The sequence below is a fragment of the Akebia trifoliata genome, chromosome 6 (genome assembly GCF_017979445.1).
Source record: "Akebia trifoliata isolate Shusen 1 chromosome 6, ASM1797944v1, whole genome shotgun sequence".
Taxonomy (NCBI): Eukaryota; Viridiplantae; Streptophyta; class Magnoliopsida; order Ranunculales; family Lardizabalaceae; genus Akebia; species Akebia trifoliata.
In genome coordinates this window covers 27642902-27658500 of record NC_141380.1, presented here as the reverse complement: position 1 = coordinate 27658500, position 15599 = coordinate 27642902, and the positions used below count along the sequence as shown (strand labels likewise).

Genomic DNA, 15599 nt, shown 5'->3' with positions numbered 1-15599 from the left:
AATTGAACCAGAAAAAAAACTAATAATATGTTATCTACAAAAAAAATCAATTTAATTACAATTTATTATAATAAGATATGACTTTAATTTTTCTTTTTAATTAAATTTTATTTTATTTACAACAAGTAATAAACTTTTACCAAAAGTGACCCATTTTTACTTCTAATGAAAAATTGAAGAATTTTATATGATATGTATAAATTTTAAAATTTTAAGAAGATCTTAAATATTCTTTATGACAAAAGAATTGGTAAAATAAACCAATTCTACATACACGAAGTTACTATTAGTTAAAACTTAAAATCTAAATATTTTTTATCCTATCGGCTTGGTCCTATAATTTAAATTTGACTCTAATTGATTTGAGTAAAAAGGAACAACAATTGGAGTTTCGATTGAGTCCTATTGACCTTACTAAGGGTCTTTGGGATCACATTATCGTATCGAAAAATTTGATCCGATGCTTCAGGATTGTAGAGAAAAAAAAAAATTCTCTAAATTTTGGAGAAAAAAAAAATGAAAAACATATATTTTTAACCTTTGAATTTTAATTTTAAATGTGGGAGTTAGGTGAAAGTTCGGTGGTCGTCTATTTTCAAAACTTTGGATCATACCCAAAAGAATTTTTTATTTATTTTATGAAATCTGTAGGAATATACTGTTGGATCATGGTTTTAAAAGTCGGTTTCACGTCTCATCTCCTCTAGCCAAAATATCGAGTTAACTTGGACGATACGTATCGTCTTGTTCGGCATTGAGATAATAGTTTTTAATCATTTAAAAAATCTGAAAAATATCAAAAATGATTCCTATTAAAAAATGAAGCCAAAAAAAGAAGATGAAGAAAAATTGATTTGGGGGGTGAGAGCATAGGATTTCAAGCTTGAAAACCTACTGCATCGTTTAACTTGGACAAGATTTTGCAAAATCTCATCTGAAACGTCTCGTTTATCTCGCGATAAGCTACTGTTTGGATTGTCTCGTTTGGGTTGGATGGGATTTTGTAAAACTCGTCCGAGACGTCTCGTTTATTTCATGATACACGACTATCTCAAATGGGTTTGTGCGTTTGTCTTGTCCAACCACGATATCAAGTTAACTTGGACAATACATCTTTGTCTCGGACGAGTTTTAAGACCATGTGTTGGATTGCTAATTAATGAGGCTTAAAATCTTAGTATGTTAACAAGGAAAGTGTTATCCTTTTTTATTTTGGCTCGGATTTGATTACGGAGTAATGTGTACCATCTGAGAGGGATGTAAATTTAATTATCAAAATGTTAGGGTCGATATAGACTTATGCTAAATCATAGGGGTCAAAGTGTAATTTACCCTTTTAAAAACACGGAGCAGCATTGCTCCATACGCATAGAAGGTTCAGTGCTTCCACGTCATCAACAAAGATGATGGAAGAAAATAAAAATTATTTGAAAAATAAAGAAGAAGAAACTTATTGTGGTCCAAGATCATCAGCTTTCGCTGAAAGCGATCGAAGGAAGCTTAATGGATAGAATTTGCTACATAAGCAAAAGCAAGTAAGTTAAAATGCAATTCTTCCTTCAACGGCTTTTCTTATAGCTTCTCTCTCTCTCTCTCTCTCTCTCTCTCTCTCTCTGTAACGAGACAAAGCCCTAGAAAAAGGGAACCGTTTGATCATTTTTGGAGGTGAAATATCGTCTCTTCAGCTCTGTAATCGAATCTTATTCATGAATTTCATATTTGGATCTTTTTGTTCTTGTAATTTAGTAATTTTTCTTTTTCTCATTAATCCAAATTCTTATAATTTTGATCACTTATGAAGAAAAATAAAAAAATTCTGTTGTATTAAAATTATTAATTTGCAGATTGAAACTCTGTTTTTTCTATTATTATGTTTAACTATTTTATTGGATCAAATAGATTCTGATATATAAATTTGATCATGGAGAGGAGGAATTTCTTTTTCTGGAGTGTCGTACTAAACCTCTTCTCTGGGGGGGTGCACTTTTTCTTGCCACGTGGACAGAAATTTGATCTTCTTGTATTGTACTTTTTTATCTTACAATTTGAAGCATTGGATTTTTCATGTCTTTATATATAAAAAAAATCATTCCGTTCTATTGGCTAAAACTTTCCACGTGGATAGATGGTGAGTTGGCAAAATATGTGCCACCTTCGGAGTTTTTGATTCGTAAAATGGGCTAAATTCTTTAGTAATTTGGCTTACAATGCAGTACAATATGTATCGATACACAGTATAAAGTTTCATACCATTTCGGAATGTTTTGTCCGAGATATTTCAGTTTTGGCCGAAACAAGAACGAAACATTGTTGATTTTTATGACTCCATCGCATTTAAAGAAAATGGTTATTTATTTATTTAGTAGTAAGCTTGACTTCTTTCATAGGCATAGTTAAAAAAGGTAACATTTTATAGTGTAATTCAGGGTTAAAGATAATCTTTAATCTAAATGTCACAGTTTGTCGGTAAAGAAATAATCTTTTATCTAAATATAGAAATATACATATTTCTATCTTTGGGTGTAACCAATTATTTGATCTCAAGTTATCTTCTTTTGTTGTAACTTGTCACCAATTATATGATCACAAGTTGTTATATTTTGTTGTTGTTTCTGCATTGCACCCATCCTCACCTCCAACTGATTTGATGTAACTGACTTAGCTTGAATGTTTTATATTGTTTCGTTAGTGTGTGAAGATTGGATGTTGTAAGGAAGCAATGGGTTCTTGTCAGCCCTGTTTCAGGATTCTGTTTTGCACCATCTTTGGGCTGTGTGTCTTGTATCATTCTTTTGTTATTAAAGCTGATACAAACCAGACTGCTCACCTAATTGTAAATGCTTCTGAGGGATCAGGCCGACCGATTCCTGAAACACTATTTGGCTTATTCTTTGAGGTGAATTGTTCACTTATAACTATTTCATTTATTCTGATTTGGGTTATATTTCTATTGCCATTTGTATTATTGTTGTTGCGTTGTCATTGACTAAGGGAATGCCTTTGACATACAAACCATTTTATTTGTTGCGCTCTTCTTCAGTTTGAGTTGGCTGTGTAGTTTTACATGAGGAAGCATGTGCAACTCTTGCTACTTATTTCTTGTCAAATTAATTTTCTTATGACCAGTATAGGCTAAAACTGCTGACGGATACTGAATTTATAGTAGAGTGGAATTTCATTGATCCACCTCAACAGGGATAGAGTAGGGGGATTCCTTCTCCTTCCCTGACCAACTTGACTCTGTTTTAATTTTTTCTTTTTGTGTGTGTGTGTGGGTGTGGGTGTGGGGGGGGGGGGGGTGGGTGGGGGTGGGTGGGTGGGTGGGGGTGCATGGGTGGGTAGGGTATTTTGGGGTGCAGGGGGGGGGGGGGGGGGGGTGTGTGGTGGGTGTGGGTGCAGGTTTGGGTGTGTGTGCCTGCGTGGAGTTTGGGTTGCAATTACAAGGCTTAGTTTAAAGCCAACCCAACCTGGCCTACTTTTTTTCCAGGGCTGTGTTGGGTTCTTGACATGGGGGTGGGGATCAGCATCAAAGAAGGGCTCCTGTATTGTTTTATTTACTTTATTTTATGATAAGTACTAAAGGGCAAGACAATTCTTTTAGCATTTATTTACAACTTTTTTTTTACTCTGATAGACTACTATTTACAATATTCGGCGTTAAGAGTTTCTAGATTTCAAAATTCATTATGTATGTCCACCTCATATACTTTTCATTTTAATATGTTGAGTACACACTTTCTCTAATGCTTTCTGCAGGAGATCAACCATGCCGGTGCTGGTGGTATCTGGGCAGAGCTTGTAAGCAACAGAGGTATAAGATTGCACTCCGAATGTCAATTTTTGGTCAGCTTTGGTCCATGATATATTTTATCTTTACCTTTGAGATTCTCATGTAGTTTCCTTTCCAGGTTTTGAAGCTGGGGGCCCTAACATTCCCTCAAACATTGATCCTTGGTCTATAATTGGGGATGAATCATCTATAATCATATCAACTGACCGTTCATCATGTTTTACTCGTAATAAGATTGCACTCCGAATGGATGTACTTTGTGACACCAAAGGCTCTAATGTTTGTCCAGCTGAAGGAGTTGGGATTTATAACCCTGGGTATTGGGGCATGGTAAGGAGTCATTGATACGTTATTCTTTCAGAAAGTGATTTTGCTTTCCACCTTATTTTCTAGAAACATACATACCTTGTGAATGGAACCGTATCTATTTTGATTGCTCTGAATCCTATATTTGCAATTGATATGCCTCTTGGCCTCCTATGGAACATTGTGTGATTCAAATGTAACTTTTGTGATTCAAACATACATACCTTCATTATGCTCAATTTTTTAAGCAAGAAATCATGGAATTTGATTTTGTTGTTAATGTTCTATATAGGCGCTTAAATCATGATTATTTGGTGAACATGCTTCTTAGCTTCAGAATGCTTAGTTCTTTTTTATAAGTGAAACTTTTTAAAAACAAGAAAAGGATACAATCCAATAATAGCTTAACCATCGACACAAAAGCCTGTTGATCTCAATGTTGATAGCAAGGACTTGTTCCTCCTTAGCCTTAAATACCCTTAAATTCCTTTTGAAACCAAAACCCCAAGAGAAGTCCTCATCTTCAAAAATCTGGAGATTGTTCAAGGGATGATCTTTCCTATTGGAGATGGTAAAAAAAAAGGGCTGGGTGATCTTTACCGAGGCTTGAATTACAGCATTCTTAGTTCTTCATCTAATTTGCAAATAATTTATTTCTTGTGCTTTCAATATGTGACAGAATATTGAACAAGGAAAGACCTATAAAGTTGTGCTATATGTTCGGTCATTGGAATCGGTTAACATCACAGTTTCATTGGCAAGCTCAAATGGATCACAAATTCTGGCTGCTACCAACATTATGTGAGCATCTCTTGCGTGTTTAAACAGTTACATAAATGGTAGTCGATGGTCCTTTGCCAGCCTAGTCTTTTTTGCTTACTTCACAATTCTTCTAAATTGTATATTTTGTTCTCTCTCTCAGTGATGCTGATGTTTCAAACTGGAAAAAAGTGGAGGTTCTGTTGGAAGCCAAAGGAACAAACTATAACTCAAGGCTTCAGTTGAAAACAACTAAAAAGGGAGTGATTTGGTTTGATCAAGTGTCAGTCATGCCCTTGGACACTTATAAGGTACATGTTCTTTCTGAGTTCCTATAGTTGTCCACATTCAAACTATTAATTCAGAACTGAATTAGTATGATAGATATGGTCATTTTGTTTTCACATGTATAGTAACTCTATCACAGAAATTTGCATAAGAACTTGGCATCTTCAAAGAATGACACTACCTATAATTTATAGTTCAATATATTTATACTTTTTTTCATGAAATTTGATTTTGTAATACCAAACACTTAGTTGAAGTAGAGAGGTGAGGATTTGCTGACATCCAAGAGTGGATCAAGTATGATCTGGGTAGTTTTTATTTTTATTATCCTTGCACTGAGTGATCGACATGCAAAGAATGACATGTTATCTAGGAAAGAGTTCAATCATACATGATAGGATAATAGTTCTAAGCCTTTGCATTAAGAGATGGAATAGGAATTAAAATAGAAAGTTCCCAAGCTTAAGACAGTGGAATCTAAAATGAGGACAACAACTTTTAGAGAAAATTGAGAGTTGCTCTGGTTTAGCATTAATGTAAGACAGTATTTTTTGGGTGGTGACAATTTCGGATGCTTTAAAGTTTAATCATTTTTAGCATGGGATCAAAACTCCGCTTTCACATATACACCTGTCAGAAGAATATTACTCCCAATAATTTTTCATTTCGGAAGATATAGTCAAGTTGAAGATTCTAAAAGGACAAGAGGAAGACACCAAGAGAGCGTGGATTGAGATAGTGAAAGCGGATATATGACCATGCTTTCAATAATACAAGACTTGGTTATGGGGTCTAGACATAGTAGGATGGAGAAACGAGATTCATTTAGTCGACCCCAAGGAGGAGATGATGATGAATAGTTCAATGTGTTGGGTTTTGTAAGTTGAAACAATATAGTCTAGTCCACTAACCATTCTATCTCGGACAAGTGTCTTGGGCCTTTGCATCAAAACTTAGGAGTTCCACCTTAAATATTATTATCTCTCTTGAATATTACCAGTTGGTTAATATTTATTTCTTATTCATGTTTATATAAGTTTCACTACTAAAACTATTTTTTCTCTTTCAAATTTTATGCCCCTTTTATCGAGTTATGAAATTCAAATTTTACGTTTTGATTCATTAACTGCATTCTTAGTATATTTTAGGATCTCTCTGCTATTAAGAGAAATTCATATCTCACCTTCATGCACATCTAACTCATATTAACTGAGTTTTTTTTCTAACACCTCTCATGGTACAGGGACATGGTTTCCGTAAAGAGCTTGTTGAGATGCTTGCAGATCTAAAACCTCGGTTTTTCAGATTTCCAGGTATATACATTAAATGGGCTGTTAGGTTGACCATTTTTCTGCATGCACCATGAAAAGCTATGTTCGTTACTCAATTTATAGGGGCAATTTTTTTCAAATGTCCTTCATAGAAATAGTTGTGTAGGATCTTGTGTGCAATCCAAAGGTCAGTGTTAACCAACCAACTACTCTGAAAGACTGATCTGTTGGAGAGGGGGAGAATTATGAATATAAGAGGGTCACGGGCTTAACTGAAGCATGACACACCTGAGAGTGGAGGAAAATATACACTCAACACTCCTCCTCACCCATAATGGTGGAAAGAATCGAACCCATGACCTATATGAACCTAGCACTCATACCATGTTAACCAACCAACTACTCCAAAAGACCTAGCACTCATACCATGTTAACCAACCAACTACTCCAAAAGACCGATTTGTTGGAAAGGGGGAGAACTATGATATAAGAGGGTCACTGGATTAACTGAGGTATGACACACCCGAGAGAGAAGGAAAATATACACTCAACAGTCCCCTCACCCATAAGTGTGGAAATAATCGAACCCGTGACCTATACGAACCTAGCACTCTGATACCATGTTAACCAACCATCTACTCCAAAAGACCGATCTGTTGGAGAGGGGGAGAACTATGAATATAAGAAGGTCACGGGGCTTAAGTGGGGTATGACGCCCCCGAGAGTGGAGGAAAATATATACTCAACATTTGGTTGAACAAGTTGACTGTTGAGTTTGTGTTCTTGCCTCACATCACTACTCATGCAACATTCAATCGTTACCAAACCATCATTTAGTTTGCTCTTGAACTTTCCCAACTATCATGACACTGAATGTATCCCCATTCTTTAATTCTTCATTTTTTTCCATTTTAATTTTTATAGTGATTTTCTTGCAACATCATCTATTGGAGCACTCACTTTTATTCCCAATCAGAGGGGTGCATATATGATTATTTGGAAATAAAGATGATTTATATTGCTACTCCAACATATGAGAAGAAACCTGAAACCTAAATTTCTCTATTCAATTATAGAAATCCAAATTCTAGTCTAAAACAGGTTAACCTTTTAATTCTAAAATAAATACCAGTTGCATCAAAAGCTGGGCTAGTTTTTTTTTTTTTCCTAAAAAAAAAAAAAAATTTAGGTAGATCCAATAATGGCCTCTTCCCATCTAAAGATGAAGTTTTAGAAGACAATTACCCTTATCATGCGATGATAGGTGACCAAAACTATAAAAATGCCTTGATTTTCACCCCACATAGGCCTTATCTTCAAAATTGGAATTTTTTCTTTCCTATCAAATTGACCAGCAGATGAGATATGGGAGCGTTCTCCGCCAATTGTTGAAAACTGCTTTACTTGATGTTGTATCAGGTGGCTGCTTTGTTGAAGGTGAATGGTTAAGAAATGCATTTCGTTGGAAAGAAACAATTGGTCCATGGGAGGAGAGGCCAGGACACTTTGGCGATGTTTGGATGTATTGGACTGATGATGGACTTGGATACTTTGAGTTTCTTCAAGTAGGTATTTCTTGAGTGCAGTTTTTCATATAGGAGCAGTTTTCACTAATACAAAACTTTTAGAGATGTTGGTTAAGTGAATATTACCATCTTGAGTGCAGCTAGCGGAGGACCTTGGATCATTGCCAGTATGGGTATTCAATAATGGTACTTCTCATTTATTTACATAATTAATGGGTTTAGACCAAAAAAAAAAAAAAAATTAGTTCTTTATCTTTTGTTTTTTATACTTAGTTTATTCTTTCTTTTTTTTACAGGAATTAGTCATAATGACCAAGTTTCTACTTCAAGCGTCTTGCCTTTTGTACAGGTATATTTTTTTAACTTTTTTGTCTCTGGTTTACATGTCTAGCTAGTAAAGTTTGATCAAATTGATAAAGAAAAATATCAATGTTCCCAAGTTTTAGGTATTCGAATACCAATAATACAAAAGAGGTGGATTTAATCATGCTTGTGATACATGTCAAGGAAACTCAATATGCCCTAAAAGCAAACAATGTGCACCAACAACCAAGCTTGTAAAGCGTCCAAATGTAAATTTCAGATGATCTATATTTGATGATATCTCATATGGATTTAATAGCTAGTTTCTGCTTCATATTTATTAGCTGCATTTTGGTGGCTCTCCAAGAAATTATGTTTTCCAACAAGGATCGAGAGAAATTTTGTAAAGTCTCCAAAAGAGCTCGCACCCGGCCTGGCATTGCGTGTCACACGTGTGGCACTTTGACAGACCAATACCTCTCCTTAGGAGATTTATGAGAATTGTCAACTAGTGACATACATTAGTCACTCAAAAACTTTGTTCCGTATTTGATGTGGGACTGAAATTTCCTTGAAAGTAAAACATGAAGAACATGTCAAGTTAGGCTACTGTGATTTTTTTTTTTTTAAAGATTCACTTTATACAGGAATTTTAAGTCTCCACTCTCAACTATTGGGACCAACAAAGAAATTCCAAAATGTGGCCCCACAACCAAACAAAAATGGGTCCAAAAGTTCCAAATAAAGGCAAAGAAATCCATAAAATTCAGAAGTATTAAAATTACTTACAATGAACTTGAGACATTTCACATTGTTCGCTTTTGTCATCTTTAATGCAGGAAGTTCTTGACAGCATAGAATTTGCTAGAGGTGATCCTGATTCAACCTGGGGTTCTGTTCGAGTAGCAATGGGACACCCAGAACCTTTTGACTTGAGATATGTGGCAGTTGGGAATGAGGATTGTGGGAAAAAAAACTATCGTGGTATGCATAGTTTTGCCATTCACACCTTTGGGTTTTGTACTTCCTTTTCTTTATGCGGACTAGATGATTGAGATTCTAATGAGACGTAGAGCATTTATGACCATTTGCTACATAGGGGCTAAAATTATTTATTATCGTTTCCACCTGAATTAAAAATGTTGATTTATTAAGAGGACATGATGATAGAAAACAGGTCATTAACATCATCCATGCCTTATGAAAATTCCCAACTATTATCATTAATTACAAATAACGATCAAATCCACATGAAGAGATATGTCACAAGTTTTATGCAGGATACCCTCTTGATGTTGACGAAACCCTCATCTTTCATTCGGTCGTTGGATCAAAAATGCAAGCCTAAAGTTCAACAATGGCAAAGTTCATTATTTGTGGGATTTGCTGACAATTTTCAATAGAATTATTTGTTGATCATGAAAGACCATAATATTATATCTAAACAAAATTTCTGACGTCCCCATCCTTGTTAACTCAGTTGGCACTCATGGCTGAATTTCCTCTCAATTGCGGAATCGGTATTTTCTTCTTTAAAATTACCTAAAATATAGTTTCATATGTTAGTGTTTGAACTGGATGTAATTCTTAATTCATGCATAATATTACTAAAATAATTAGACTTATTTCGTGATTTCTGCATATTTATGGAATTGGGCTTGATTTTTTATGCCAACTTATTCACCAATGTTAATCACTAAGATTGATAGATATATTTCATTCTGATATGTAGTTTCTGAATTATAATTGGCTTTTCTATTTTTGTTCTGGAGCAAAGATTTTAACTAGTTTTCATCCCTGTAAATAATCTGAGAACTTACTCTTATCTTCTCATTTGACCAGGAAATTACCTCAAGTTCTATAATGCTTTAAAACAAGCATACCCGGATATCAAAATAATCTCAAATTGTGATGGGTCTTCTCGCCCATTGGATCATCCTGCCGATCTATATGACTACCATGTAAGAAATAGGAACATTAACATCAGCACCTCTTGTATGCAAGTAAAGGGTCACGTGGCCATAAAATTGTCTAACTCTCTAATTACCTGTAGATTTACACATCTGCTAAGAATTTGTTTTCTATGACTCATCAATTTGATCATACATCACGTACTGGTCCAAAGGTATGATTCCGTTGGTCTTTTTTGACTTAAAATTTGGCTCTATATTAGTGGTTACAAATTATCCTACCACTTAATACATTTCTAGGCTTTTGTGAGTGAGTATGCTGTAACGGGAAATGATGCTGGTACCGGAAGTCTTTTAGCAGCGCTAGCAGAAGCTGGGTTCCTTATTGGGTTGGAAAGGAACAGGTTTGCTTACTTCCACTTTAGAAAACATATGTTCTTAATTAGCTTCTGACATGCATCTGAAATACTTGAATTTAAGAATATGCATTCCCTATTTGTGCAAGGAACAGAGTGATGGAAAAAGAGATACTTTGTTTGGGAAAGGAGAAAAATGAAAAAGGAAAAGGAAAAAAATCAAATGTTGGCCCAAAGACTTCATAATTGAGAGATTGTTATGTACACCAATTGTACGGAAACATTTCTTACGTTAACCAATCAACTACTCCAAAAGACCAATTTGCTGGAGAGGGGGAGGACTATGAACATAAGAGGGTCACAGGGATTAACTGGGGTATGTATGACACACCCGAGAGTAGAGGAAAATAGACACTCAACACTCCTCCTCACTCATAAGGGTGGAAAGAATCGAACCTGTGACCTATATGAACCTAGCTTTCTGATACCATGTACCAACTAGTCCAAAAGACCGATTAGTTAGAGAGGGGGAGAACTATGAATATAAGAGGGCCACGAGGATTAACTGGGGTAGGACACACCCGAGAGTGGAGGAAAATCTACTGCTAACCAACCAACTACTTCAAAAGACCGATCTGTTGGAGAGGAGGAGAACTATGAATATGAGAGGGTCACGAGGATTAACTGGGTTATGACGCACCCGAGAGTGGAGGAAAATATACACTCAACAGCTTGTGGGACAAATCGTAGACTATTTTTCAATATATTTCTTTGGTTATTTTTATATAATCTTTTCCAAATATCAATTTGTTTATCTAGAATAGTTTGATATGGTTTGAATTAATATTTCCATAATAGTATATCTTTCACTATTGTCATAAAACACTATGTACGTGTTGGAATTTCTGTTTTTCCAATGTCACCATGTGTGACACCGCAGTCCATGCATGACAGCGATACACTTATTCATGTCTAACATAAAGTGTATTCAACATATGCCATGTGAATGCTTTTCTTAGCATTCCAAAAAGTTGGGTATTTATTGTTTCTCAACCATTAGTTTATGCCTTATCTTATTCAATATCTCATTTCAAATGTCATAATTCCTATTAAATTGAATTTATTGATTTTCCAACTGTTATGTCAAGGAGAAGAACTCATTACCTAACAACAAAACTTGAACTTCCTATTAATGAGCCACCACCACATTGATGTTTGTGCAAAAAATTCACTAATTAAATGATCCTAATCAGAGCTTTTCAAATTGTCAGTAATAATGGGTAACATTTCGTAGTTTTGTATATCGGTTGAAATTTTGGAGCTTTAAAAATGTGTCTTCGACAATTTTGAAGAGAAAGGCCTCCATTCTTTGGAGCCTATTCACTGCTATATTTTTCATAATAATTTCGCTCAGTTCACTTGTGCAAAGTTGGTATTTAAGAGAGATTCTATTACCACACCAACTTTTGCTAACGCCAACCCAATTCATATGTAAATTGCCAAAGAATTAGACACATCTTGGGGTGGCATTAGCAAAAGTTGGTGTGGCCATAGAAGTTCTCGTATTTAACCATGCATAAAGAAGTTCATATGTTTTCAGTTTGAAACTTGTAAGCTTCAGATTAGCCACTGAAAATTATTTGTCTTCATAGATCTCTGATTTAGCTTTGGACCTTTGTTCTCTGGTTACTGACAATGGTTGCATTTTCTCTTCTAATACAGTGATGTTGTTGAGATGGCCAGCTATGCACCGCTTTTTGTGAATGTCAATGATCGGCGGTATATTTCTCTCATTTTTCTCTAAGAACTATGAATTTATTATACCTATTTGTCAAAATAAAAATAAAAATTAACAGTTCTTATCATTAATTTTATTTTATTTTATTCTAAAGTTGGTAAACATTTGATGATCAAGGTGGAACCCGGATGCAATTGTCTTCAATTCGTGGCAGCAATATGGAACTCCAAGTTACTGGGTGCAACAATTTTTCACGGAATCAAGTGGGGCAACCGTTCTAGATACCACGCTTCAATCAAATACCTTGACTTCTCTGACAGCCTCTGCAATTAGTTGGCAAAACCCAGATGACAGCAATGACTATATAAGAATAAAGGTCTTGAAACTTTCTTAAGTCTCAAACATCAATATCTTTAAGAACAGTGATAAAATAACTCCCCCATGTGGCATACTCTATCGACTCTTCTGACGTGACATGTGCTAGAACCGTAGATCTTTACTCGGGATACACAACCGCAATCACCATAAATATGTGCAGTTGTGTATCCCGAGGAGTAAAGATTTACGGTTCTAACACATGTCACATCAGGGAGTCGATTGAGTATGCCACATGGGGGAGTCATATTATCACGACTCTATCTTTAAACTTCCAGAAATGCTTATTGAAATTATATTTCACTTTTGCATCGCCCCTTTACTAGTCTTGTCCATGATTTTCAGTATATGCAGAAATAAATTATATTTTATACATTCATCAAGTTCACTATATGTTTTTTTTTTCTTTTGGTGAAAAGTATACTTTTTTAAGTTCTAGCAAAATGGACTTAATTTTCTGTTGATGTTACGGAAAGCTCATAATATTTTGTTGAAATATTAAATGATATATATATTTGATAACCGAGTACCTATGTAGACAGTGGACCGGGCCTGTATCTGGACTTTGCGCAGTTCATAGACCATGATCTTGTCCAAGGACTAGTCTCGGGGCATGTGCAACACCAGCACATCATATTAAATGATTTATACCCCTTGGAGGCTACATTTTATCTATTCTACCGAATCCATGTTTGAACGGATACTTATGTATGTACACCTCATTGATTAGAAAGGTAGTTTTTTCAAAAGAGTCTCCATTTTGTTAAGAAATCGCTTCCCTTATATATGTTAGATTTTCTTTTAATAGAAGTATTTATTTATTTTTACAAAAAAGATAATATAAAAGGTGACACAAACACTGGAATACTATTAACAGTAATTCAAATACATAAAAGAGATGGTCTACTGAGTCATATTAAAGATGGTTGCTGAGTTGCTCCATTAGTTTTCCAATTAGAACTTAGAATATTACTTGTTCATTATTCTCTAAAAAACACAATTTTGGTAACTACTTAAATTTCTCTTGTGCTTTCCCTCTCCTCATCTATTGGTGTTGGATATGGTTTTTGAGGGTCTGTTTTCATCGGTGTGGTTGAAATTGCAGATTGTCAACTTTGGGAACAACCCTGTAAGTCTTACGATCTCTATTGATGGATTGGCACCAATCTCCATAGGTTCATCTGGGTCAACAAAAACCATACTCACATCTAATAATTTGATGGATGAGAACTCATTCAAGGAGCCAAATAAGGTATGTGATCATGTTCTTCTCCCCTTCTTTTGTAAATGGGTTTTGTTAACATGTGCCCTAAGGGCACATGTTAAAGTGCCTTAAATACACCTTGGAAATAAGCATTTGAGAGTATTTCTGGTAAAAAAAAAATCTTTTGAGGTAATTTTTTGTAGGAAATTCGATTTCCAATTGTATTTTATGCACCTAAACATAGGCCCTAAGTGCATACGTTAATAAAATCCTTTGTAAATTATAGGTACTTTTGCATGTTCAAAGGTGCCAACTTAGCAAAGTTTGTAAAGGCTTATGGAGGGTTGATCCCATGACCTAGGTTCAAATCCCGTTATACCCATCTTCACCTCAACTGACCATTAACCCCTTAACTGCCTATAAATTTTTTTTTTTTTTTTTGTACTTTTTCATTTCTGTTGTATACATGGATAAATCCGTGTGTTCATTACAAAGCCAAAGTAATTGTACCGAGCCGCACTTGCATGCTAATATGTGTATGTTTCTTTATTTGATTCATTAACACTGAAAAAATAGTTTTTGCTTCTTGTATTCTTCTATTTAGATATTGTTTGTTTCTTAAGTTTATTATGATCCTAAATAGCTTTGAAAAAAAAAAAAATGAAATAATAGAGAAACGCAATACAAAATCCGCATTTGTGAGTTGTGACAATATTCTAGGAGAGATGCTATTGGCACCCCAACTTGAAATCCAAATGTGTTGAGTTGAGTCGGATGAGTTTTGAGTTGGCTCTAAGTCGTCGAGTTTTAAAACCATTATATTACTAATTAGATGGTTATATGTCAATTTGATATGAAATATTTAGTTTATTAATTACTTGTTTTATTTTATGTTTTATGCAGGTGGTGCCTATTCGAACTCTATTTGAAAATTCAGGAAAAGACATGGATGTCGTACTCACGCCACATTCCTTCACCTCATTTGATTTGTTGAGAAAATCAAATAATATCCAAATTATGGGGGATGTTTTTTCAGAATATAAATCTTCTGTTTAAATAAATAAGAAAAAAATATTTAAATTACCATTCTGAAAGTATTAAAAATGGCTGGATTTATCATATCATATTGTAATCTCTCTCTCTCTCCATTTTGTGGAGTTGAAATATTTTACAGAAGGCAACTAAAGCCCCTGCAGAGCTATGCATGTTTTTGTTTTTGTGGAGCCTTGATGGATGCACGGGGTTTGTTACACAGCTGACGTGGCAAGAGCACAGAATCTTAGATTTTTTACACCAGGATACAAAAGAAAAAGATGTGTGGTTATGTGCCCTTGCCACATCAGCCGCATACCAAAACCGTGTGCATTCATCATTATTATTATATTTTTTTTCTTCTTAAGTCGTGATAAACTGATTAAAAAAATACTCAATTGGCGTGCATGCATACAAAACCATAGATTAGAACCGAGAAAGCCCCCAAGCAAGAAAGCAAAAAAGAAAAGGAGAAAAATAATACAAAAGAACAAGTAGGAGCAAAACTAAGAGTTACAAAAGTTATCCCATCTAAATAAAAAATCTTATAAAAAAAAAACCCTTGGAGAACTCGTAGTTCAACTTAAGCACAAAAGAACATCAACCCTAATATCTTCATAAACACCATGTGCATGTTATTCTCCTTGGCTTGGAACACCTTATTGTTTCTCTCATGCCAAAGATCCCAAGCAATGGCCGACAGTAAAATAACCCACAAGTGCATCTTTTTTGTGAGAGAAA

The 15599-nt window shown here is 34.8% G+C and overlaps 1 protein-coding gene across 2 annotated transcripts; it reads left to right on the top strand.

The window, feature by feature from the left end:
• The first annotated feature begins 1379 nt into the window (after positions 1–1379).
• LOC147400603 (alpha-L-arabinofuranosidase 1-like) lies at positions 1380–14958 on the top strand. 2 transcript variants are annotated; one of them, XM_086446356.1, is made up of 18 exons: positions 1380–1535; positions 2690–2896; positions 3757–3811; positions 3909–4120; positions 4776–4897; positions 5019–5166; positions 6387–6456; positions 7834–7979; positions 8081–8126; positions 8237–8289; positions 9083–9227; positions 10086–10204; positions 10297–10368; positions 10454–10557; positions 12232–12288; positions 12425–12623; positions 13728–13874; positions 14730–14958. In XM_086446356.1, exons 2-18 carry the CDS (start codon positions 2720–2722, stop codon positions 14880–14882), a joined length of 2025 nt encoding a protein of 674 aa, XP_086302482.1. In that variant the 5' UTR covers positions 1380–1535; positions 2690–2719; the 3' UTR covers positions 14883–14958. The 2 variants fall into 2 exon arrangements, with proteins under 2 accessions (XP_086302482.1, XP_086302481.1); XM_086446355.1 differs by having other exon boundaries at positions 1526–1665.
• Positions 14959–15599: the final 641 nt, after the last annotated feature.

Coding starts and splice junctions, on each gene's coding strand:
- LOC147400603 (XM_086446356.1), top strand. CDS start 2,720: ATGGGTTCTTGTCAGCCCTGTTTCAGGATTCTGTTTTGCACCATCTTT. Junction 10,369..10,453: donor CATCACGTACTGGTCCAAAG/GTATGATTCCGT, acceptor ATACATTTCTAG/GCTTTTGTGAGTGAGTATGC. Junction 12,624..13,727: donor ATGACTATATAAGAATAAAG/GTCTTGAAACTT, acceptor TTGAAATTGCAG/ATTGTCAACTTTGGGAACAA.